The 25,448-nt window shown below is 45.0% G+C and overlaps 1 protein-coding gene across 5 annotated transcripts in view; it reads left to right on the top strand.

Moving 5' to 3' along the window:
• Positions 1-25,448, top strand: part of LOC139550213 (cell adhesion molecule 3-like) — a 131,654-nt gene that overhangs the window by 71,146 nt on the left and 35,060 nt on the right. For all 5 annotated transcript variants that reach the window (XM_071360933.1, XM_071360934.1, XM_071360931.1 and 2 more), the window contains exons 4-5: positions 17,442-17,594; positions 23,648-23,785. In XM_071360933.1, the coding sequence (XP_071217034.1) occupies positions 17,442-17,594; positions 23,648-23,785 (291 nt within the window). The remainder of the gene's footprint in view (positions 1-17,441; positions 17,595-23,647; positions 23,786-25,448) is intronic.

Below are 25,448 nucleotides of genomic sequence, written 5' to 3'. Positions count from 1 at the left end.
ACTTTGAAACATTGGAAAACCAGCTTTTACTGGACCTACAAAGATGGAAATTAGTACCTTTAACAACAACAGGAAGAACTAAAACTATTAAAATTAATGTCCTCCCAAGATTTGTATTCCTTTTCCGGAATCTACCAATATCTTCCTCCCCAAATAAAGCCAGTGTCAAATTTTACAACAATCAAACAACATAAACAATCAGGGGGACTAGATTTACCAAACCTTATTGATTATTACATAGCCGCCCGATTAAAATAATTTATTGTAAGGATGAATCCAGCATTAACAGCTAAATGGAGACAGATGGAAATCCAACAAGTGGAAAAAACAAAAAGTAAAACTATTTTTATGAAGACAATCAATACACACATTAGGAAAATAAAAAATACCTGTATAAATTACACCAACGGTGTAAGATCACCAAAACACAACGTATCCAAACAGACCTGATCTAATTGTAATGGACGGCGACTTTAAGCCAAGTATGATTGGTGATGAGCAGGTATCATCAGAGATTCACAGACAAGGGGATAGATACATTTGAGAATCTATTGAAAAAGTACAACCTCCAAAACTCTCAGTTTTACAATTATTTACAAGTAAGAAGCTACTGTATATTACTAAAGCAGGGGGACCTAATAAAACACTTAGTGAGATACATCACTCTGATAGAGCTCTAGAGTTACTCTGTGGAGATGGGAGAAACTTCCAGAAGGACAACCATCTCTGCAGCACTCCACCAATCAGGCCTTTATGTTAGAGTGGCCAGACGGAAGCCACTCCTCAGTAAAAGGCACATTACAGCCTGATTGGTGTTTGCCAAAAAGCACCTAAAGACTCAGACCATGAGAAACAAGATTCTCTGGTCTGATGAAACCAAGATTGAACTCTTTGGCCTGAATGCCAAGCGTCACGTCTGGAGGAAACCTGGCACCATCCCTACGGTGAAGCATGGTGGTCGCAGCATCATGCTGTGGGGATGTTTTTCAAGCGGCAGGGACTAGGAGACTAGTCAGGATCGAGGCAAAGATGAACAGAGCAAAGTACAGAGATCCTTGATAAAAACCTGCTCCAGAGTGCTCAGGTTCTCAGACTGGGGTGAATGTTCACCTTCCAACAGGACAACAACCCTAAGCACACAGCCAAGACAATGCAGGAGTGGCTTCGGGACAAGTCTCTGAATGTCCTTGAGTGGCCCAGCCAGAGCCCAGACTTGAACCCGATTTAACATATCTGGAGAGACCTGAAAATAGCTGTGCAGCGACGCTCCCCATCCAACCTGACAGAGCTTGAGAGGATCTGCAGAGAAGAATGGAAGAAACTCCCCAAATACAGATGTGCCAAGCTTGTAGTGTCAAACCCAAGACTCGAGGCTGTAATCTTTGCCAAAGGTTCTTCAACAACGTACTGAGTAAAGGGTCTTATTTGTAACTTATTTTGTACATAATGTTTCTGCAACCGCATCTTAAGGCAAAAAAGAGCTTCTGGATATCAGGACAGCGATCACTCACCTCGGATTAGACAAAGATTTTTTCTTCAACAAGCAAGACGCACTAGACATTCTCCAAATACCCGGCAGGGCCAACACTCCCGTTATTTGCAAGAGGAAGCAATGCAGGTACAGAGGACAAAGAGCCGGATGCCTGGTCAGGACCCAGAAAAGGCGAGTGGGAAAGCTACTGTTACCGTCAATACTACTCGCCAACGTGCAGTCATTGGACAATAAACTAGACGAGGTACGATCACGAATATCCTACCAACGGGACATCAAAAACTGTAATATCCTATGTTTCACGGAATCGTGGCTGAATGACAACATGCATATTCAGCTAGCGGGATACACACTGCACCAGCAAGATAGAACAGCACACTCCTGTAAGACGGGGGGGCGGTCTGTGCATATTTGTAAACAACAGCTGGTGCACGAAATCTAAGGAAGTCTCTAGATTTTACTCGCCTGAAGTAAAGTATATTGTGATAAATTGCAGGCCACACTACTTGCCTAGAGTTTTTAGCTATATTTTTCGTGGCTGTTTATTTACCACCACAGACAGATGCTGGCACTAAGACCACACTCAGTCAGCTGTGTAAGGAAATAAGCTAACAGGAAACCACTCACCCAGCGCTCCTAGTGGCCGGAGACTTTAATGCAGGGAAACTTAAATCAGTTCTACCAAATTTCCATCAAAATGTTAAATGTGCAACCAGAGGGGAAAACATTTCTAGATCACCTGTAGTCCACACACAGAGACGTGTACAAAGCTCTCCCTCGCCCTCCATTTGGTAAATCCAACCACAACTCTATCCTCCTGATTCCTGCTTACAAGCAAAAATTAAAGCAGGAAGCACCAGTGACTCGGCCTATAAAAAAGTGATCAGATGAAGCAGATGCTAAACTACAGGACTGTTTTGCTAGCACAGACTGGAACATGTTCCAGGATTCTTCCGATGGCATTGAGGAGTACACCACATCAGTCACTGGCTTTATCAATAAGTGCATCGAGGACGTCCCCCCCACAGTGACTGTACGTACATACCCCAACCAGAAGCCATGGATTACAGGCAACATTTGCACTGAGCTAAAGGGTAGAGCTGCCGCTTTCAAGGTGCGGGACTCTAACCCGGAAGCTTACAAGAAATCCTGCTATGCCTTGCGACGAACCATCAAACAGGCAAAGCATCAATACAGGGCTAAGATTGAATCATACTACACCGGCTCCAATGCTCGTCTTATGTGGCAGGGCTTGCAAACTATTACAGACTACAAAGTGAAGCACAGCCTCGAGCTGCCCAGTGACACGAGCCTACCGGATGAGCTAAATCACTTCTATGCTCGCTTCGAGGCAAGCAACACTGAGGCATGCATGAGAGCATCATCTGTTCTAGACGACTGTGTCATCACGCTCTCCGTAGCCGACGTGAGTAAGACCTTTAAACAGGTCAACATACACAAGGCTGCGAGGCCAGACGGATTACCAGGACGTGTACTGCGAGCATGCTCTAACCAACTGGCAGGTGTCTTCACTGACATTTTCAACAGGTCCCTGATTGAGTCTGTAATACCAACATGTTTCAAGCAGACCACCATAGTCCCTGTGCCCAAGAACACAAAGGCAACCTGCCTAAATGACTACAGACCCGTAAGCACTCACGTCCGTAGCCATGAAGTGCTTTGAAAGGTTGGTAATGGCTCACATCAACACCATTGTCCCAGAAACCCTAGACCCATTCCAATTTGCATACCACCCAAACAGATCCACAGATGATGCAATCTCTATTGCACTCCACTCTGCCCTTTCCCACCTGGACAAAAGGAACACTTATGTGAGAATGCTATTCATTGACTACAACTCAGCGTTCAACACCATAGTACCCTCAAAGCTCATCACTAAGCTAAGGATCCTGGGACTAAACACCTCCCTCTGCAACTGGATCCTGGACTTCCTGAGGTGCCGCCCCCAGGTGGTGAGGGTAGGTAGCAACACGTCTGCCATGCTGATCCTCAACACTGGAGCTCCCCAGGGGTGCGTGCTCAGTCCCCTCCTGTACTCCCTGTTCACCCATGACTGCATGGCCAGGCACGACTCCAACATTATCATTAAGTTTGCAGACGACACAACAGTGGTAGACCTGATCACCGACAACGACAAGACAGCCTATAGGGAGGAGGTCAGAGACCTGGCCGGGTGGTGCCAGAATAACAACCTATCCCTCAACATAACCAAGACGGGATACACATGGTTTTTACCGTCCAATGACATGCTTACCTGCAGGTTCTCTCTCGTCAATACAACAACAATAAGAACTAATAAAAGATACGAATATGAACATAAAGTAAATGGCTCAGTAGAATAGATTAAGTATAAATACAGGAAGGCACAATATATATCTTTTTAAATACTTTTTATTTATTGTTTAAGACCACAACATCTCCTGGTGTTGTGTTGGCCTCCTGGCATCCCCTATCTACACCTGTTGGTTACATCTCCTGGTGTTGTGTTGGCATCTTGGCATCCCCTATCTACACCTGTTGGTTACATCTCCTGGTGTTGTGTTGGCATCTTGGCATCCCCTATCTACACCTGTTGGTTACATCTCCTGGTGTTGTGTTGAACTCCTGGCATCCCCTATCTACACCTGTTGGTTACATCTCCTGGTGTTGTGTTGGCATCTTGGCATCCCCTATCTACACCTGTTGGTTACATCTCCTGGTGTTGTGTTGGCATCCTGGCATCCCCTATCTACACCTGTTGGTTACATCTCCTGGTGTTGTGTTGGCATCCTGACATCCCCTATCTACACCTGTTGGTTACATCTCCTGGTGTTGTGTTGGCCTCCTGGCATCCCCTATCTACACCTGTTGGTTACATCTCCTGGTGTTGTGTTGGCCTCCTGGCATCCCCTATCTACACCTTTTGGTTACATCTCCTGGTGTTGTGTTGGCCTCCTGGCATCCCCTATCTACACCTGTTGGTTACATCTCCTGGTGTTGTGTTGGCCTCCTGGCATCCCCTATCTACACCTGTTGGTTACATCTCCTGGTGTTGTGTTGGCATCCTGGCATCCCCTATCTACACCTGTTGGTTACATCTCCTGGTGTTGTGTTGGCCTCCTGGCATCCCCTATCTACACCTGTTGGTTACATCTCCTGGTGTTGTGTTGGCCTCCTGGCATCCCCTATCTACACCTGTTGGTTACATCTCCTGGTGTTGTGTTGGCCTCCTGGCATCCCCTATCTACACCTGTTGGTTACATCTCCTGGTGTTGTGTTGGCCTCCTGGCATCCCCTATCTACACCTGTTGGTTACATCTCCTGGTGTTGTGTTGGCCTCCTGGCATCCCCTATCTACACCTGTTGGTTACATCTCCTGGTGTTGTGTTGGCCTCCTGGCATCCCCTATCTACACCTGTTGGTTACATCTCCTGGTGTTGTGTTGGCATCCTGACATCCCCTATCTACACCTGTTGGTTACATCTCCTGGTGTTGTGTTGGCCTCCTGGCATCCCCTATCTACACCTGTTGGTTACATCTCCTGGTGTTGTGTTGGCCTCCTGGCATCCCCTATCTACACCTGTTGGTTACATCTCCTGGTGTTGTGTTGGCATCCTGGCATCCCCTATCTACACCTGTTGGTTACATCTCCTGGTGTTGTGTTGGCATCTTGGCATCCCCTATCTACACCTGTTGGTTACATCTCCTGGTGTTGTGTTGGCCTCCTGGCATCCCCTATCTACACCTGTTGGTTACATCTCCTGGTGTTGTGTTGGCCTCCTGGCATCCCCTATTGACATTATGTTTTCACCATATATTGTGCATGGCACACACGCACGCACGCACGCACGCACGCACGCACGCACGCACGCACGCACGCACGCACGCACGCACGCACGCACGCACACACACACACACACACACACACACACACACACACACACACACAGAGAGAGATAGGCCAAGCTCCAGACCTTATCTTCCACCAGGACATTAGAGTCACACCTGGGTTCAAATACTATTTGAAATAATTTGAAATACTTTATATAGCTTGATTGAACTAGCATGGCTTAATGGACCAATAACATAACCCAAAACCCGCCTATCTGGCATTCCAGGCAGGCTAGAGCTCAAAGTATTTAAATCATTTGTTGCCATGGTACCGTGGTTAGGGTTGTGACAGTCATGGAATTTTGGATGATGGTTATTGATCAAGTCACATGACCGCGTTCACCGGTATAATGGTTTAATTGTTCCGTTTAAAAAACAAACACATTTTCTCCTCCTGACTGCAGGTGCTGCTGCTGCAGGGAGCGGGGTGTTGTCTCGGCAACTGAAGACTCATTTGCTACAACACCTTGCTTGTTTCAGCCATGAGCAACACAGTTTTATCACGTTTAGTCCGAGGGCCACCCACCAAAAAAGGCTTCAGAAAAGGTGTTTCGTGACCCAGGAAACGGTACCGCAGCGTTTCAACACCATTTCGTAGATCATTTTATGTACATGTAAAATTTGCACATTAATTAAATATTATAAATCAAAAGTAAAATGTAGAAATGATAGCTAATTTGAGATAATTTTCCCTAGCAACATTATGAGGCCGCCAACTTATATCTTGGTTACAATTGTTACACACTTTCTATTGTTCATGCTTGCAGAAAGCAACATATGTACCGAACCGGTTGCATAATGTTATTGAACAGTTCTGTTTTCTGGGTCACGGAACAACACAGTTTTGGTGGAGGTGGGGGGGGGGGTTACTTGGACTAGTTGTGAGGAGTCCATGTTACCGCAGAAACGGACTCAACCGCATGAATGCCTGGTCGTCCCGTCTTCAGCCCACTGTTCGTTATGATGGTTATTTTGTTTTTACGGCGGTCTTCATCCGTAACCCTTGGTTACCATTGATATTACAGTAATTGTGCCAGCCCTAACCGTGGTATGTCCTTGTAACCTATATTATGTTCAGGTCTAGATCAATAACAATACTGTTTAAGTAGACATAGCTGTCATTGTTTCTGAAATGCAATATTCTACCTCTCACAAATCATATTAATCCATATAAAGGAGATGGAGGAGAGATTAAGAGAGAGAGAGAGAGAGAGAGAGAGAGAGAGAGAGAGAGAGAGAGAGAGAGAGAGAGAGAGAGAGAGAGAGAGAGAGAGAGAGAGAGAGAGAGAGAGAGAGAGAGAGAGAGAGAGAGAGAGAGAGAGAGAGAGAGAGAGAGAGAGAGAGAGAGAGAGAGAGAGAGGGAGCAAAAGAGAGAGGTGAATAAAGAGAGTTAGCGAGAAAGAATGAGAAAAGGGGAAGGAAAAGTGAATTAGGGAGACATATAGTTTTCGGGGAGGGTCCGGAGGGAGCAGGGGAGCACACAGAAGCTACATGAAGACAAATGAACAGACCTTGGTTACTGATAAGAGAGAGAGGAAGCACTGGCAGAGACACAGACAGACAGCGGGGATGTTAAGCATACTTTGCAGACACACAGACACTGGCAGAGATAGGCATGCTGTGCAGAGAGAAAGACACCGAGACAGAGAGAGAAAAGCCACCGTAGGCAGACCTGGCTCTCAAGAGAAGACAGGCTATGTGCACACTGCCCACAAAATGAGGTGGAAACTGAGCTGCACTTTCTAACCTGCTGCCAAATGTATGACCATATTAGAGACACATATTTCCTTCAGATTACACAGAGCCACAAAGAATTCGAAAGCAAATCCAATTTTAATAAACTTCCATATCTACTGGGTGAAATACCACAGTGTGCAATCACAGCAGCAAGATTTGTGACCTGTTGCCACAAGAAAAGGGCAACCAGTGAAGAACAAAGAGAGACACAGAGGCAGAGAGAGAGGCATGCTGCAGAGAGACAGAGAGAGAGACAGAGAGACAGAGATAGGCATGCTTCAGAGAGAGACATAGAGACAGAGAGAGAGGCATGCTACAGAGAGAGAGACAGAGAGAGAGGCATGCTACAGAGAGAGAGACAGTATATTTGACCTCTCAGCTTCCCTATCAAATCTAAAAATCTCAAATAGAAAACCGAAGAAAATGAACAACAATGACGAATGGTTTGATAAAGAATGCAAAAATCTAAGAAATAAATTGAGAAACCTGTCCAACCAAAAACATAGAGACCCGGAAAACCTGAGTCTACGCCTTCACTATGGTGAATCACTAAAACAATACAGAAATACACTACGGAAAAAGAAGGAACAGCACGTCAGAAATCAGCTCAATGTAATTGAAGAATCCATAGACTCTAACCAATTCTGGGAAAATTGGAAAACACTAAACAAACAACAACACGAATAATTATCTATCCAAAATGGAGATGTATGGGTAAACCACTTCTCCAATCTTTTTGGCTCTATAACAAAGAATAAAGAGCAAAAACATATACATGATCAAATACAAATCCTAGAATCAACAATTAAAGACTACCAGAACCCACTGGATTCTCCAATTACCTTGAATGAGTTACAGGACAAAATAAAAACCCTCCAACCCAAAAAGGCCTGTGGTGTTGATGGTATCCTTAATGAAATGATCAAATATACAGACAACAAATTCCAATTGGCTATATTAAAACTCTTTAACATCGTCCTTAGCTCTGGCATCTTCCCCAATATTTGGAACCAAGGACTGATCACCCCAATCCACAAAAGTGGAGACAAATTTGACCCCAATAACTACCGTGGAATATGCGTCAACAGTAACCTTGGGAAAATACTCTGCATTATCATTAACAGCAGACTCGTACATTTCCTCAATGAAAACAATGTACTGAGCAAATGTCAAATTGGCTTTTTACCAAATTACCGTACAACAGACCATGTATTCACCCTACACACCCTAATTGACAACCAAACAAACCAAAACAAAGGCAAAGTCTTCTCATGCTTTGTTGATTTCAAAAAAGCCTTCGACTCAATTTGGCATGAGGGTCTGCTATACAAATTGATGGAAAGTGGTGTTGGGGGTAAAACATACGACATCATAAAATCCATGTACACAAACAACAAGTGTGCGGTTAAAATTGGCAAAAAACACACACATTTCTTCACACAGGGTCGTGGGGTGAGACAGGGATGCAGCTTAAGCCCCACCCTCTTCAACATATATATCAACGAATTGGCGCGGGCACTAGAACAGTCTGCAGCACCCGGTCTCACCCTACTAGAATCCGAAATCAAATGTCTACTGTTTGCTGATGATCTGGTGCTTCTGTCACCAACCAAGGAGGGCCTACAGCAGCACCTAGATCTTCTGCACAGATTCTGTCAGACCTGGGCCCTGACAGTAAATCTCAGTAAGACCAAAATAATGGTGTTCCAAAAAAGGTCCAGTCGCCAGGACCACAAATTCCATCTAGACACCGTTGCCCTAGAGCACACAAAAAACTATACATACCTCGGCCTAAACATCAGCACCACAGGTAGCTTCCACAGAGCTGTGAACGATCTGAGAGACAAGGCAAGAAGGGCATTCTATGCCATCAAAAGGAACATAAATTTCAACATACCAATTAGGATCTGGCTAAAAATACTTGAATCAGTCATAGAGCCCATTGCCCTTTATGGTTGTGAGGTCTGGGGTCCGCTCACCAACCAAGATTTCACAAAATGGGACAAACACCAAATTGAGACTCTGCATGCAGAATTCTGCAAAAATATCCTCCGTGTACAACGTAGAACACCAAATAATGCATGCAGAGCAGAATTAGGCCGATACCCACTAATTATCAAAATCCAGAAAAGAGCCGTTAAATTCTACAACCACCTAAAAGGAAGCGATTCCCAAACCTTCCATAACAAAGCCATCACCTACAGAGAGATGAACCTGGAGAAGAGTCCCCTAAGCAAGCTGGTCCTAGGGCTCTGTTCACAAACACAAACACACCCCACAGAGCCCCAGGACAACAGCACAATTAGACCCAACCAAATCATGAGAAAACAAAAAGATAATTACTTGACACATTGGAAAGAATTAACAAAAAAACAGAGCAAACTAGAATGCTATTTGGCCCTAAACAGAGAGTATACAGTGGCAGAATACCTAACCACTGTGACTGACCCAAATTTAAGGAAAGCTTTGACTATGTACAGACTCAGTGAGCATAGCCTTGCTATTGAGAAAGGCCGCCGTAGGCAGACATGGCTCTCAAGAGAAGACAGGCTATGTGCTCACTGCCCACAAAATGAGGTGGAAACTGAGCTGCACTTCCTAACCTCCTGCCCAATGTATGACCATATTAGAGAGACATATTTCCCTCAGATTACACAGATCCACAAAGAATTCGAAAACAAATCCAATTTTGATAAACTCCCATATCTACTGGGTGAAATTCCACAGTGTGCCATCACAGCAGCAAGATTTGTGACCTGTTGCCACAAGAAAAGGGCAACCAGTGAAGAACAAACACCATTGTAAATACAACCCATATTTATGTTTATTTATTTTAACTTGTGTGCTTTAACCATTTGTACATTGTTACAACACTGCATATATATAATATGACATTTGTAATGTCTTTATTGTTTTGAAACTTCTGTATGTGTAATGTTTACTGTTCATTTTTATTGTTTATTTGACTTTTGTATATTATCTACCTCACTTGCTTTGGCAATGTTAACACATGTTTCCCATGCCAATAAAGCCCCTTGAATTGAATTGAGAGACAGAGAGAGAGACATGGAGAGAGAGACAGAGAGAGAGGCATGCTTCAGAGAGAGACATAGAGACAGAGAGAGAGGCATGCTACAGAGAGAGACAGAGAGACAGAGAGAGAGACATGCTACAGATAGAGACATAGAGACAGAGAGAGAGGCATGCTACAGAGAGAGACATGGAGACAGAGAGAGGCATGCTACAGAGAGAGACAGAGAGACAGAGAGAGAGGCATGCTACAGAGAGAGACATAGAGACAGAGAGAGAGGCATTCTTCAGAGAGAGACATAGAGACAGAGAGAGAGGCATGCTACAGAGAGAGACATAGAGACAGAGAGAGAGGCATGCTACAGAGAGAGAGACAGAGAGAGAGGCATGCTACAGAGAGAGAGACAGTATATTTGACCTCTCAGCTTCCCTATCAAATCTAAAAATCTCAAATAGAAAACCGAAGAAAATGAACAACAATGACGAATGGTTTGATAAAGAATGCAAAAATCTAAGAAATAAATTGAGAAACCTGTCCAACCAAAAACATAGAGACCCGGAAAACCTGAGTCTACGCCTTCACTATGGTGAATCACTAAAACAATACAGAAATACACTACGGAAAAAGAAGGAACAGCACGTCAGAAATCAGCTCAATGTAATTGAAGAATCCATAGACTCTAACCAATTCTGGGAAAATTGGAAAACACTAAACAAACAACAACACGAATAATTATCTATCCAAAATGGAGATGTATGGGTAAACCACTTCTCCAATCTTTTTGGCTCTATAACAAAGAATAAAGAGCAAAAACATATACATGATCAAATACAAATCCTAGAATCAACAATTAAAGACTACCAGAACCCACTGGATTCTCCAATTACCTTGAATGAGTTACAGGACAAAATAAAAACCCTCCAACCCAAAAAGGCCTGTGGTGTTGATGGTATCCTTAATGAAATGATCAAATATACAGACAACAAATTCCAATTGGCTATATTAAAACTCTTTAACATCGTCCTTAGCTCTGGCATCTTCCCCAATATTTGGAACCAAGGACTGATCACCCCAATCCACAAAAGTGGAGACAAATTTGACCCCAATAACTACCGTGGAATATGCGTCAACAGTAACCTTGGGAAAATACTCTGCATTATCATTAACAGCAGACTCGTACATTTCCTCAATGAAAACAATGTACTGAGCAAATGTCAAATTGGCTTTTTACCAAATTACCGTACAACAGACCATGTATTCACCCTACACACCCTAATTGACAACCAAACAAACCAAAACAAAGGCAAAGTCTTCTCATGCTTTGTTGATTTCAAAAAAGCCTTCGACTCAATTTGGCATGAGGGTCTGCTATACAAATTGATGGAAAGTGGTGTTGGGGGTAAAACATACGACATCATAAAATCCATGTACACAAACAACAAGTGTGCGGTTAAAATTGGCAAAAAACACACACATTTCTTCACACAGGGTCGTGGGGTGAGACAGGGATGCAGCTTAAGCCCCACCCTCTTCAACATATATATCAACGAATTGGCGCGGGCACTAGAACAGTCTGCAGCACCCGGTCTCACCCTACTAGAATCCGAAATCAAATGTCTACTGTTTGCTGATGATCTGGTGCTTCTGTCACCAACCAAGGAGGGCCTACAGCAGCACCTAGATCTTCTGCACAGATTCTGTCAGACCTGGGCCCTGACAGTAAATCTCAGTAAGACCAAAATAATGGTGTTCCAAAAAAGGTCCAGTCGCCAGGACCACAAATTCCATCTAGACACCGTTGCCCTAGAGCACACAAAAAACTATACATACCTCGGCCTAAACATCAGCACCACAGGTAGCTTCCACAGAGCTGTGAACGATCTGAGAGACAAGGCAAGAAGGGCATTCTATGCCATCAAAAGGAACATAAATTTCAACATACCAATTAGGATCTGGCTAAAAATACTTGAATCAGTCATAGAGCCCATTGCCCTTTATGGTTGTGAGGTCTGGGGTCCGCTCACCAACCAAGATTTCACAAAATGGGACAAACACCAAATTGAGACTCTGCATGCAGAATTCTGCAAAAATATCCTCCGTGTACAACGTAGAACACCAAATAATGCATGCAGAGCAGAATTAGGCCGATACCCACTAATTATCAAAATCCAGAAAAGAGCCGTTAAATTCTACAACCACCTAAAAGGAAGCGATTCCCAAACCTTCCATAACAAAGCCATCACCTACAGAGAGATGAACCTGGAGAAGAGTCCCCTAAGCAAGCTGGTCCTAGGGCTCTGTTCACAAACACAAACACACCCCACAGAGCCCCAGGACAACAGCACAATTAGACCCAACCAAATCATGAGAAAACAAAAAGATAATTACTTGACACATTGGAAAGAATTAACAAAAAAACAGAGCAAACTAGAATGCTATTTGGCCCTAAACAGAGAGTATACAGTGGCAGAATACCTAACCACTGTGACTGACCCAAATTTAAGGAAAGCTTTGACTATGTACAGACTCAGTGAGCATAGCCTTGCTATTGAGAAAGGCCGCCGTAGGCAGACATGGCTCTCAAGAGAAGACAGGCTATGTGCTCACTGCCCACAAAATGAGGTGGAAACTGAGCTGCACTTCCTAACCTCCTGCCCAATGTATGACCATATTAGAGAGACATATTTCCCTCAGATTACACAGATCCACAAAGAATTCGAAAACAAATCCAATTTTGATAAACTCCCATATCTACTGGGTGAAATTCCACAGTGTGCCATCACAGCAGCAAGATTTGTGACCTGTTGCCACAAGAAAAGGGCAACCAGTGAAGAACAAACACCATTGTAAATACAACCCATATTTATGTTTATTTATTTTAACTTGTGTGCTTTAACCATTTGTACATTGTTACAACACTGCATATATATAGTATGACATTTGTCATGTCTTTATTGTTTTGAAACTTCTGTATGTGTAATGTTTACTGTTAATTCTTATTGTTTATTTCACTTTTGTATATTATCTACCTCACTTGCTTTGGCAATGTTAACACATGTTTCCCATGCCAATAAAGCCCCTTGAATTGAATTGAATTGAATTGACAGAGAGAGAGACATGCTACAGAGAGAGACAGAGAGAGAGACATGCTACAGAGAGAGACAGAGAGACATAGAGACATAGAGACAGAGACAGAGAGAGAGACATGCTACAGAGAGAGACAGAGAGACATAGAGACAGAGACAGAGACAGAGAGAGAGACATGCTACAGAGAGAGACAGAGAGACATAGAGACATAGAGACAGAGACAGAGACATGCTACAAAGAGAGACATAGAGACAGAGAGAGATAGTTGTTGTTATGTGTATCACTTTAATTACAATATAATTATAATCACTTCGCTTTGGCAACATTGACCTTGTCATTTATGCCATGCATTTGAAAGAGAGGGACACACACACACACACACACACACACACACACACACACACACACACACACACACACACACACACGCACGCACGCACGCACGCACGCACGCACGCACGCACGCACGCACGCACGCGCGTATTTACTGTATGGATGTTCTGTATGGAGGTTCTGTATGTATTTACTGTATGTATGTACTATATGTACTGTATGTTTTTACCTGTATTGTATGTGTGTATGTATTTACTGTATGTATATACTGTATTTACTGTATGTATATACTGTATTTACTGTATTTATGTACTGTATGTATTTACTGTATTTATGCACTGTATTTATGTACACCACCGTTCAAAAGTGAAAACAAACATGAAATGAGATGCAAAATGAAGGAAATATAGTCAAGACGTTGACGAGGTTATAAATAATGTTTAATTGAAATAATAATTTTGTCCTTCAAACTTTTCTTTCTTCAAAGAATTTGCAGCAATTTGCAGCAATTACAGCCTTGCGGACCTTTGGCATTGTAGTTGTCAATTTGTTGAGGTAATCTGAAGAGATTTCACCCCATGCTTCCTGAAGCACCTCCCACAAGTTGGATTGGCTTGATGGGCACTTCTTACGTACCATATGGTCAATCTGCTCCCACAACAGCTCAATAGGGTTGAGATCCGGTGACTGTGCTGGCCACTCCATTATAGACATAATACCAGCTGACTGGCGTTGTCAAAATGAAGTGATAGCCTTCCTTCTTCAAGATCCCTTTTACCCTGTACAAATCTCCCACTTTACCAGCACCAAAGCACCCTCAGACCATCACATTGCCTCCACCATGCTTGACAGATGGCATCAAGCACTCCTCCAGCATCTTTTTTTCTGCATCTCACGAATGTTCTTCTTGAGACTCGTGTTTTGCGGGTACTATTTAATGAAGCTGCCAGTTGAGGACTTGTGAGGCGTCTGTTTCTCAAATTAGACACTCTAATGTACTTGTCCTCTTGCTCAGTTGTGCACCGGGGCCTCCCACTCCTCTTTCTATTCTGGTTAGAGCCAGTCTGCGCTGTTCTGTGACGGGAGTAGTACACAGCATTGTACGAGATCTTCCGTTTCTTGGCAATTTCTCGCATGGAATAGCCTTCATCCAGATACTCAACTAGTCTAAAGAAGGCCCGTTTTTTTGCTTCTTTAATCAGAACAACAGTTTGCAGCTGTGCTAACATAATTGCAAAGGGGTTTTCTAATGATCAATTAGCCTTTTAAAATGATAAACTTGGATTAGCTAACACAACATGCCATTTGCTGATAAAGGGCCGCTGTACGCCTATGTAGATATTCCATAAAAAATCTGCCGTTTCTAACTCCAATAGTCATTTACAACATAAACAATGTCTACACTGTATTTTGGTCATTTTGATGTTATTTTAACGGACAAAAATGTGCTTTTCTTTCAAAAACAAGGACATTTCTAGTTTATGTACTGTGTGTATTTACTGTATGTACTGTGTGTATTTACTGTATGTACTGTATGTACTGTGTATATTTACTGTATATACTGTAGTTACTGTATGTATATACGATATTTACTGTATGTATATACTGTATTTACTGTATATACTGTATGCACGGTGTGTATATACTGTATTTACTGTATGTATATACTGTATTCACTGTATGTACTGTATGTATATACTGCATTTACTGTATGTACCGTGTGTATTTACTGTATGTACTGTGTGTATTTACTGTATGTACTTTTATGTATATACTGCATTTACTGTATGTACCGTGTGTATTTACTGTATGTATGTACTGTATGTACTATGTGTAATGTATGTACTGTCTGTACTGTATTTATATAGGATATTTACTGTTCGTACTGTATGTATTTACTGTTCGTACTGTATGTATTTACTGTTCGTACTGTATGTATTTACTGTTAGTACTGTATGTACCGGTTGTATTTACTGTATGTACTGTATGTACTGGTTGTATTTACTGTTAGCACTGGTTGTATTTACTGTTAGTACTGTATGTACTGTTTGTATTTACTGTATGTACTGGTTGTATTTACTGTTAGTACTGTATTTACTGTATGTACTGTATGTACTGGTTGTATTTACTGTTAGTACTGTATGTACTGTTTGTATTTACTGTATGTACTGGTTGTATTTACTGTATGTACTGGTTGTATTTACTGTATGTACTGGTTGTATTTACTGTTAGTACTGTATGTACTGGTTGTATTTACTGTATGTACTGGTTGTATTTACTGTTCGTACTGTATGTACTGGTTGTATTTACTGTATGTACTGGTTGTATTTACTGTTCGTACTGTATGTACTGGTTGTATTTACTGCATGTACAGGTTGTATTTACTGCATGTACAGGTTGTATTTACTGCATGTACAGGTTGTATTTACTGTATGTATTTACGGTATGTACTGTTTGTATTTACTGTTAGTACTGCATGTACTGGTTGCATTTACTGGTAGTGCTGTATGTACTGGTTGTATGTACTGTATGTACTGTTTGTATTTACTGTCAGTACTGTATGTATTTACTGTTTGTACTGCATGTACTGGTTGTATTTACTGTTCGTACTGTATGTGCTGGTTGTATTTACTGTATGTACTGGTTGTATTTACTGTCAGTACTGTATGTACTGGTTGTATTTACTGTTAGTGCTGTTCGTACTGTATGTACTGGTTGTATTTACTGTTAGTACTGTTCGTACTGTATGTACTGGTTGTATTTACTGATAGTACTGTTCGTACTGTATGTACTGGTTGTATTTACTGTTAGTACTGTATGTACTGTTTGTATTTACTGTATGTACTGGTTGTATTTACTGTTCGTACTGGCTGTATTTACTGCATGTACAGGTTGTATTTACTGCATGTACTCTTTTGTTTTTACTGTTTGTACTGCATGTACTGGTTGTATTTACTGTTCATACTGTATGTATTTACTGTATGTACTGGTTGTATTTACTGTTAGTACTGTTCGTACTGTATGTATTTACTGGTTGTATTTTACTGTTAGTACTGTTCGTACTGTATGTATTTACTGTTAGTACTGTATGTACTGGTTGTATTTACTGTATGTATTTACTGTATGTATTTACTGTATGTACTGGTTGTATTTACTGTTAGTACTGTTCGTACTGTATGTATTTACTGTTAGTACTGGTTGTATTTACTGTATGTACTGGTTGTATTTACTGTTAGTACTGTTCGTACTGTATGTACTGGTTGTATTTACTGTTAGTACTGTCCGTACTGTATGTACTGGTTGTATTTACTGTTAGTGCTGTTCGTACTGCATGTACTGGTTGTATTTACTGTTAGTGCTGTCCGTACTGTATGTACTGGTTGTATTTACTGTTAGTACTGTTCGTACTGTATGTACTGGTTGTATTTACTGTTAGTGCTGTCCGTACTGTATGTACTGGTTGTATTTACTGTTAGTACTGTTCGTACTGTATGTACTGGTTGTATTTACTGTATGTACTGTGCGTGTGTTCCAAGATTCAGACAGTTATCAGCCCAGACACAGTCATATCAGATTACATATCAGAGGTCAAAGCTATCATGCCTAGATACACTGTTTCCTACCATTTCATCATCCTCCCATAACCTACAGTGATCAGTGCTCCATTCTTCCCTGCCTGCTGTTTGGGTGGGATGACAAAGGGTTTATGTCTCTCCTTCTTCTTCCCCCTTGTTCTATTTTCCTCTACCCTGTCTGCCTTGTACCCTCCCCTTTCTCCCCCGCTTCCTCCCTCTGTCCCTCCCCCCACTCACTCTCTTACCCCCCCCCCCCCCCCTTCTCTCTCTCTCTCTCTCTCTCTCTCTCTCCCAGCTCTGAGAGATAACCGTATCCAGCTCCACCGGTCTACAGGCACAGAGCTGTCCATCACCATCGGAAATGTACAGCTGTCAGACGAAGGAGAATACACCTGCTCTATCTTCACAATGCCTGTCCGCACTGCCCGCGCCACCGTCACCGTGCTAGGTGTGTGCATGTGTTGTGTGCTTCTGTATTAAGTATTAACAGTCTGTATTATGCATTAACATATTCCAATTCCAGATCTTCCCGGCGGTATGTTTACTTGGTACAGTAGTGGAGGATTGTATGGAGATTTCTTTGTCTGAGTGTTGGTAGCATACAGTATCTATATGTGTATGCAGTCTACATTACATTAGTGTGTATGTCTGCAGTTATTGCAGAATATTGCATGTTGTCTGTTGTTTGTATAACCTTCTGAGTGCCTTTCCACTAGAGGTTGGAACATTGCTGCGGGGACTTGCTTCCATTCAGCCACAAGAGCATTACTGTATGTACGGTGATGTTGGGCGATTAGGCCTGGCTCACAGTCGGCGTTCCCAATTCATCCCAAAGGTGTTCGATGGGGTTGAAGTCAGGGCTCTTTGCAGGCCAGTCAAGTTCTTCCACACCAATCTCGACAAACTATTTTTTGCATGGGCCTCGCTTTGTGCACGGGGTCATTGTCATGCTGAAACAGGAAAGAGCCTTCCCCAAACTGTAGGCACAAAGTTGGAAGCAAAGAATTGTCTAGAATGGCATTGTATGTTGTAGCAGCCCCAGACCATTATTCCTCCTCCACCAAACTTTACATTTGGCACTATGCATTGGGGCAGGTAGCGTTCTCCTGGCATCCGCCAAACCCAGATTCATCCGTCAGACTGACAGATGGTGAAGTGTGATTCATCACTCCAAAGAACGTGTTTCCACTGCTCCAGAGTCCAATGGCGGCGAGCTTTACACCACTCCAGTCAATGCTTGGCACTGCGCATGGTGATCTTAGGCTTGTGTGCGGCTGCTCGGCCATGGAAACCTATTTCATGAAGCTCCCTACAAACAGTTCTTGTGCTGACGTTGCTTCCAGAGGCAGTGTTAAACTTGGTAGTGAGTGTTGCAACCGAGGACAGACCATTTTTTACACGCTATGCGCTTCAGCACTCGACGGTCCTGTTCTGTGAGCTTGTGTGACCTACTACTTCGTGGCTGAGCCATTGTTGCTTCTAGACGTTTCCATTTTACAGCATTTACAGTTGACCGGGGAAGCTCTGTCAGTGCAGAAATGTGACGAACTGAGTTGTTGGAAAGGTGGCATCCTATGACGGTGCCACGTTGAAAGTCACTGAGCTCTTCAGTCAGGCCATTCTACTGCCAGTGTTTGTCTATGGAGATTGCATGGATGTGTGCTCGATTTTATACACCTGTCAGCAACAGGTGTGGCTGAAATAGCCGAATCCACTAATTTGAAGTGGTGTCCACATACTTTTGCATATATAGTGTATATTCATGTTTTTGGAAATTTATATTCTGTATATTTGTATTTTTCTTTTCACTCTGTCATTTAGGTCATTATTGTGGAGTCACTACAATGTTGTTGATCCATCCTCAGTTTTCTCCCATTAGACATTGAACTCTGTAGCAGTTTTAAAAATCCCCAATGGCCTCATGGTGACAACCCAGTTTCCTTCCTGTCCTGCAGCTCAGTTCAGAAGGACGACTGTATCTTTGTATCTGGGTGGTTTAATACATCATCCACAGCATAAATATTAACTTGACCATGCTTAAAGATAATCCCTGTCTGATTTGTACTTGTTACCCTTCTGTATGAGGCTTCCGGAAAGCTCCCTGGTCTTTGTAGTTGAATCTGTGCTTGAAATTCAATACTTGACTGAGGGATCTTACAGATGCTGTATGTATGGGGGACAGAGGAAGGGGTCGTTATTCAAAAATCATGTCAACTCCTATTATTTCACACAGAGTGAGTCCATGTAACTTATTATGTGATTTGTTAAGCAACATTTTACTTCTGAACTAACATAGGCTTGCCTAAACATGGGGCGGCAGGTAGCCTAGTGGTTAGAGCGTTGGGACAGTTTAGCCTAAACATGGGGCGGCAGGTAGCCTAGTGGTTAGAGCGTTGGGACAGTTTAGCCTAAACATGGGGCGGCAGGTAGCCTAGTGGTTAGAGCGTTGGGACAGTTTAGCCTAAACATGGGGCGGCAGGTAGCCTAGTGGTTAGAGCGTTGGGACAGTTTAGCCTAAACATGGGGCGGCAGGTAGCCTAGTGGTTAGAGCGTTGGGACAGTTTAGCCTAAACATGGGGCGGCAGGTAGCCTAGTGGTTAGAGCGTTGGGACAGTTTAGCCTAAACATGGGGCGGCAGGTAGCCTAGTGGTTAGAGCGTTGGGACAGTTTAGCCTAAACATGGGGCGGCAGGTAGCCTAGTGGTTAGAGCGTTGGGACAGTTTAGCCTAAACATGGGGCGGCAGGTAGCCTAGTGGTTAGAGCGTTGGGACAGTTTAGCCTAAACATGGGGCGGCAGGTAGCCTAGTGGTTAGAGCGTTGGGACAGTTTAGCCTAAACATGGGGCGGCAGGTAGCCTAGTGGTTAGAGCGTTGGGACAGTTTAGCCTAAACATGGGGCGGCAGGTAGCCTAGTGGTTAGAGCGTTGGGACAGTTTAGCCTAAACATGGGGCGGCAGGTAGCCTAGTGGTTAGAGCGTTGGGACAGTTTAGCCTAAACATGGGGCGGCAGGTAGCCTAGTGGTTAGAGCGTTGGGACAGTTTAGCCTAAACATGGGGCGGCAGGTAGCCTAGTGGTTAGAGCGTTGGGACAGTTTAGCCTAAACATGGGGCGGCAGGTAGCCTAGTGGTTAGAGCGTTGGGACAGTTTAGCCTAAACATGGGGCGGCAGGTAGCCTAGTGGTTAGAGCGTTGGGACAGTTTAGCCTAAACATGGGGCGGCAGGTAGCCTAGTGGTTAGAGCGTTGGGACAGTTTAGCCTAAACATGGGGCGGCAGGTAGCCTAGTGGTTAGAGCGTTGGGACAGTTTAGCCTAAACATGGGGCGGCAGGTAGCCTAGTGGTTAGAGCGTTGGGACAGTTTAGCCTAAACATGGGGCGGCAGGTAGCCTAGTGGTTAGAGCGTTGGGACAGTTTAGCCTAAACATGGGGCGGCAGGTAGCCTAGTGGTTAGAGCGTTGGGACAGTTTAGCCTAAACATGGGGCGGCAGGTAGCCTAGTGGTTAGAGCGTTGGGACAGTTTAGCCTAAACATGGGGCGGCAGGTAGCCTAGTGGTTAGAGCGTTGGGACAGTTTAGCCTAAACATGGGGCGGCAGGTAGCCTAGTGGTTAGAGCGTTGGGACAGTTTAGCCTAAACATGGGGCGGCAGGTAGCCTAGTGGTTAGAGCGTTGGGACAGTTTAGCCTAAACATGGGGCGGCAGGTAGCCTAGTGGTTAGAGCGTTGGGACAGTTTAGCCTAAACATGGGGCGGCAGGTAGCCTAGTGGTTAGAGCGTTGGGACAGTTTAGCCTAAACATGGGGCGGCAGGTAGCCTAGTGGTTAGAGCGTTGGGACAGTTTAGCCTAAACATGGGGCGGCAGGTAGCCTAGTGGTTAGAGCGTTGGGACAGTTTAGCCTAAACATGGGGCGGCAGGTAGCCTAGTGGTTAGAGCGTTGGGACAGTTTAGCCTAAACATGGGGCGGCAGGTAGCCTAGTGGTTAGAGCGTTGGGACAGTTTAGCCTAAACATGGGGCGGCAGGTAGCCTAGTGGTTAGAGCGTTGGGACAGTTTAGCCTAAACATGGGGCGGCAGGTAGCCTAGTGGTTAGAGCGTTGGGACAGTTTAGCCTAAACATGGGGCGGCAGGTAGCCTAGTGGTTAGAGCGTTGGGACAGTTTAGCCTAAACATGGGGCGGCAGGTAGCCTAGTGGTTAGAGCGTTGGGACAGTTTAGCCTAAACATGGGGCGGCAGGTAGCCTAGTGGTTAGAGCGTTGGGACAGTTTAGCCTAAACATGGGGCGGCAGGTAGCCTAGTGGTTAGAGCGTTGGGACAGTTTAGCCTAAACATGGGGCGGCAGGTAGCCTAGTGGTTAGAGCGTTGGGACAGTTTAGCCTAAACATGGGGCGGCAGGTAGCCTAGTGGTTAGAGCGTTGGGACAGTTTAGCCTAAACATGGGGCGGCAGGTAGCCTAGTGGTTAGAGCGTTGGGACAGTTTAGCCTAAACATGGGGCGGCAGGTAGCCTAGTGGTTAGAGCGTTGGGACAGTTTAGCCTAAACATGGGGCGGCAGGTAGCCTAGTGGTTAGAGCGTTGGGACAGTTTAGCCTAAACATGGGGCGGCAGGTAGCCTAGTGGTTAGAGCGTTGGGACAGTTTAGCCTAAACATGGGGCGGCAGGTAGCCTAGTGGTTAGAGCGTTGGGACAGTTTAACCTAAACATGGGGCGGCAGGTAGCCTAGTGGTTAGAGCGTTGGGACAGTTTAGCCTAAACATGGGGCGGCAGGTAGCCTAGTGGTTAGAGCGTTGGGACAGTTTAGCCTAAACATGGGGCGGCAGGTAGCCTAGTGGTTAGAGCGTTGGGACAGTTTAGCCTAAACATGGGGCGGCAGGTAGCCTAGTGGTTAGAGCGTTGGGACAGTTTAGCCTAAACATGGGGCGGCAGGTAGCCTAGTGGTTAGAGCGTTGGGACAGTTTAGCCTAAACATGGGGCGGCAGGTAGCCTAGTGGTTAGAGCGTTGGGACAGTTTAGCCTAAACATGGGGCGGCAGGTAGCCTAGTGGTTAGAGCGTTGGGACAGTTTAGCCTAAACATGGGGCGGCAGGTAGCCTAGTGGTTAGAGCGTTGGGACAGTTTAGCCTAAACATGGGGCGGCAGGTAGCCTAGTGGTTAGAGCGTTGGGACAGTTTAGCCTAAACATGGGGCGGCAGGTAGCCTAGTGGTTAGAGCGTTGGGACAGTTTAGCCTAAACATGGGGCGGCAGGTAGCCTAGTGGTTAGAGCGTTGGGACAGTTTAGCCTAAACATGGGGCGGCAGGTAGCCTAGTGGTTAGAGCGTTGGGACAGTTTAGCCTAAACATGGGGCGGCAGGTAGCCTAGTGGTTAGAGCGTTGGGACAGTTTAGCCTAAACATGGGGCGGCAGGTAGCCTAGTGGTTAGAGCGTTGGGACAGTTTAGCCTAAACATGGGGCGGCAGGTAGCCTAGTGGTTAGAGCGTTGGGACAGTTTAGCCTAAACATGGGGCGGCAGGTAGCCTAGTGGTTAGAGCGTTGGGACAGTTTAGCCTAAACATGGGGCGGCAGGTAGCCTAGTGGTTAGAGCGTTGGGACAGTTTAGCCTAAACATGGGGCGGCAGGTAGCCTAGTGGTTAGAGCGTTGGGACAGTTTAGCCTAAACATGGGGCGGCAGGTAGCCTAGTGGTTAGAGCGTTGGGACAGTTTAGCCTAAACATGGGGCGGCAGGTAGCCTAGTGGTTAGAGCGTTGGGACAGTTTAGCCTAAACATGGGGCGGCAGGTAGCCTAGTGGTTAGAGCGTTGGGACAGTTTAGCCTAAACATGGGGCGGCAGGTAGCCTAGTGGTTAGAGCGTTGGGACAGTTTAGCCTAAACATGGGGCGGCAGGTAGCCTAGTGGTTAGAGCGTTGGGACAGTTTAGCCTAAACATGGGGCGGCAGGTAGCCTAGTGGTTAGAGCGTTGGGACAGTTTAGCCTAAACATGGGGCGGCAGGTAGCCATCGCCCCTCCCTAAACAAAAAAAGGGGTGAATACTTATGCAACGACTGTATTTTAGTTATTTGTTATTATTATTATTTTATTAAATGCATATTTTTTTCTTTATGGCGTATTTTGTGTAGATCAATGCCAAAGAAATACAATTAAATCTATCTCAATCCCACTTTGTAACGCAACACAATATGAAAAAAGTTCACGGGGGTGTAGACTATAGGTTCTGTACGTCCACTGGCTGTATTCCATTCTGTCTCTACTGTATGCCTGTAGTGTAATTCTGTACTGTATTCTGTCTGCATGTCTTCTGTATGTATGTCTGTGTTTTAAAGGAGCGATCTGGAGTTAGTACATACATTTTTAGCCTCAAGAGCCTCAAGAGCTTAGTTCAAATCTCTCTCTCTCTCTCTCTCTCTCTCTCTCTCTCTCTCTCTCTCTCTCTCTCTCTCTCTCTCTCTCTCTCTCTCTCTCTCTCTCTCTCTCTCTCTCTCTCTCTCTCTCTCTCTCTCTCTCTCTCTCCATCAGGGGTCCCTGATAAGCCCCAGATCTCTGGCTATGAAGACACTGTCCAGGAGGGGGGTAAGGTCACCCTCACCTGCACCAGCTCTGGGAGCAAGCCCCCCGCCAAACTACGCTGGTACAGGAACCAGGAGGAACTTACAGGTAAGGGTGGAGGGGGAGGGGAAGGATGGAGGGAAGGGTTAGGGAGGGAGAGAGACTGGAGAGGGAGACAGGAGAGAGGGGGGTAGACAGGGGAGAGAGGGCAGATGGAAGATTGGGGTATATGGGAGAGAGAGACAGAGCGGTAGACAGGAGAGAGCGAGGGGAGGGTATACAGGGGAGAGAGAGAGGGTAGATGGGACAGAGAGAGGTGGGGTAGATGGGAGAGAGAGGGGGGGGTGGAGATGGGAGAGAGGGTAAATGGGACAGAGAGAGGTGGGGTAGATGGGAGAGAGAGGTGGGGTAGATGGGAGAGAGAGGGGGGATAGACAGGAGAGAGAGAGGGTAGATGGGAGAGAGAGAGGGGTATATGGGAGAGAGAGACAGGGGGGTAGACAGGAGAGAGAGGGGGAGGGTAGATGTGAGAGAGAGAGAGAGAGGGTATATGGGAGAGAGAGACAGGGGGTAGACAGGAGAGAGAGGAGAGGGTAGATGTGAGAGAGAGAGAGGGTAGATGGGAGAGAGAGGGGGGTATATGGGAGAGAGAGACAGGGGGGTAGACAGGAGAGAGAGGGGGAGGGTAGATGTGAGAGAGAGAGAGAGAGGGTATATGGGAGAGAGAGACAGGGGGGTAGACAGGAGAGAGAGGGGGGAGGGTATACAGGGGAGAGAGAGGTGGGGTAGATGGGAGAGAGGGGGGGTAGACAGGAGAGAGAGGGTAGATGGGAGAGAGAGAGGGTAGATGGGAGAGAGAGAGGGGGTAGACAGGAGAGAGAGAGAGAGTAGATGGGAGAGAGAGAAGGTAGATAGGAGAGAGAGAAGGTAGATGGGAGAGAGAGAGAGGGGGTAGACAGGAGAGAGAGAGGGTAGATGGGAGAGAGAGAAGGTAGATGGGAGAGAGAGAGGGTAGATGGGAGAGAGAGAGGGGTAGATGGGAGAGAGAGAGGGGTAGATGGGAGAGAGAGAGGGGGTAGACAGGAGAGAGAGAGGGTAGATGGGAGAGACAGAAGGTAGATGGGAGAGAGAGAGGGTAGATGGGAGAGAGAGAGTGAGAGAAGGGATAGATGGGAGAGAGAGAGTGAGAGAAGGGATAGATGGGAGAGAGAGAGTGAGAGAAGGGATAGATGGGATAGGGGGGGTTGGACATATAGGGAATAGGGTGCCATTTGGGATGCACACAGCATGTACTATTAGGATAGATTGAGTGACATTGGTTCCTGATAAACCATGAGAAGACAGATCACTTTATGAGAGGAGAGCATCCCCCTGGTGTTGGAGACTTTATGAGAGGAGAGCATCCCCCTGGTGTTGGAGTCTTTATGAGAGGAGAGCATCCCCCTGGTGTTGGAGACTTTATGAGAGGAGAGCATCCCCCTGGTGTTGGAGTCTTTATGAGAGGAGAGCATCCCCCTGGTGTTGGAGTCTTTAGGAGAGGATAGCATCCCCCTGGTGTTGGAGTCTTTATGAGAGGAGAGGAATACCTAGGATAGGATAAAGTAATCCTTCTACCCCCCCCCCCCCCCCTTAAAAGAGTTAGATGCACTATTGTAAAGTGGTTGTTCCACTGGATATCATAAGGTGAATGCACCAACTTGTAAGTCGCTCTGGATAAGAGCGTCTGCTAAATGACTTAAATGTAAATGTAAAAATGAGAGCATCCCCCTGG

Source organism: Salvelinus alpinus, chromosome 23 (genome assembly GCF_045679555.1).
Source record: "Salvelinus alpinus chromosome 23, SLU_Salpinus.1, whole genome shotgun sequence".
Classification (NCBI taxonomy): Eukaryota; Metazoa; Chordata; class Actinopteri; order Salmoniformes; family Salmonidae; genus Salvelinus; species Salvelinus alpinus.
Note: the sequence above shows the minus strand (reverse complement) of the source record. Positions and strands in the feature narration are given on the sequence as shown.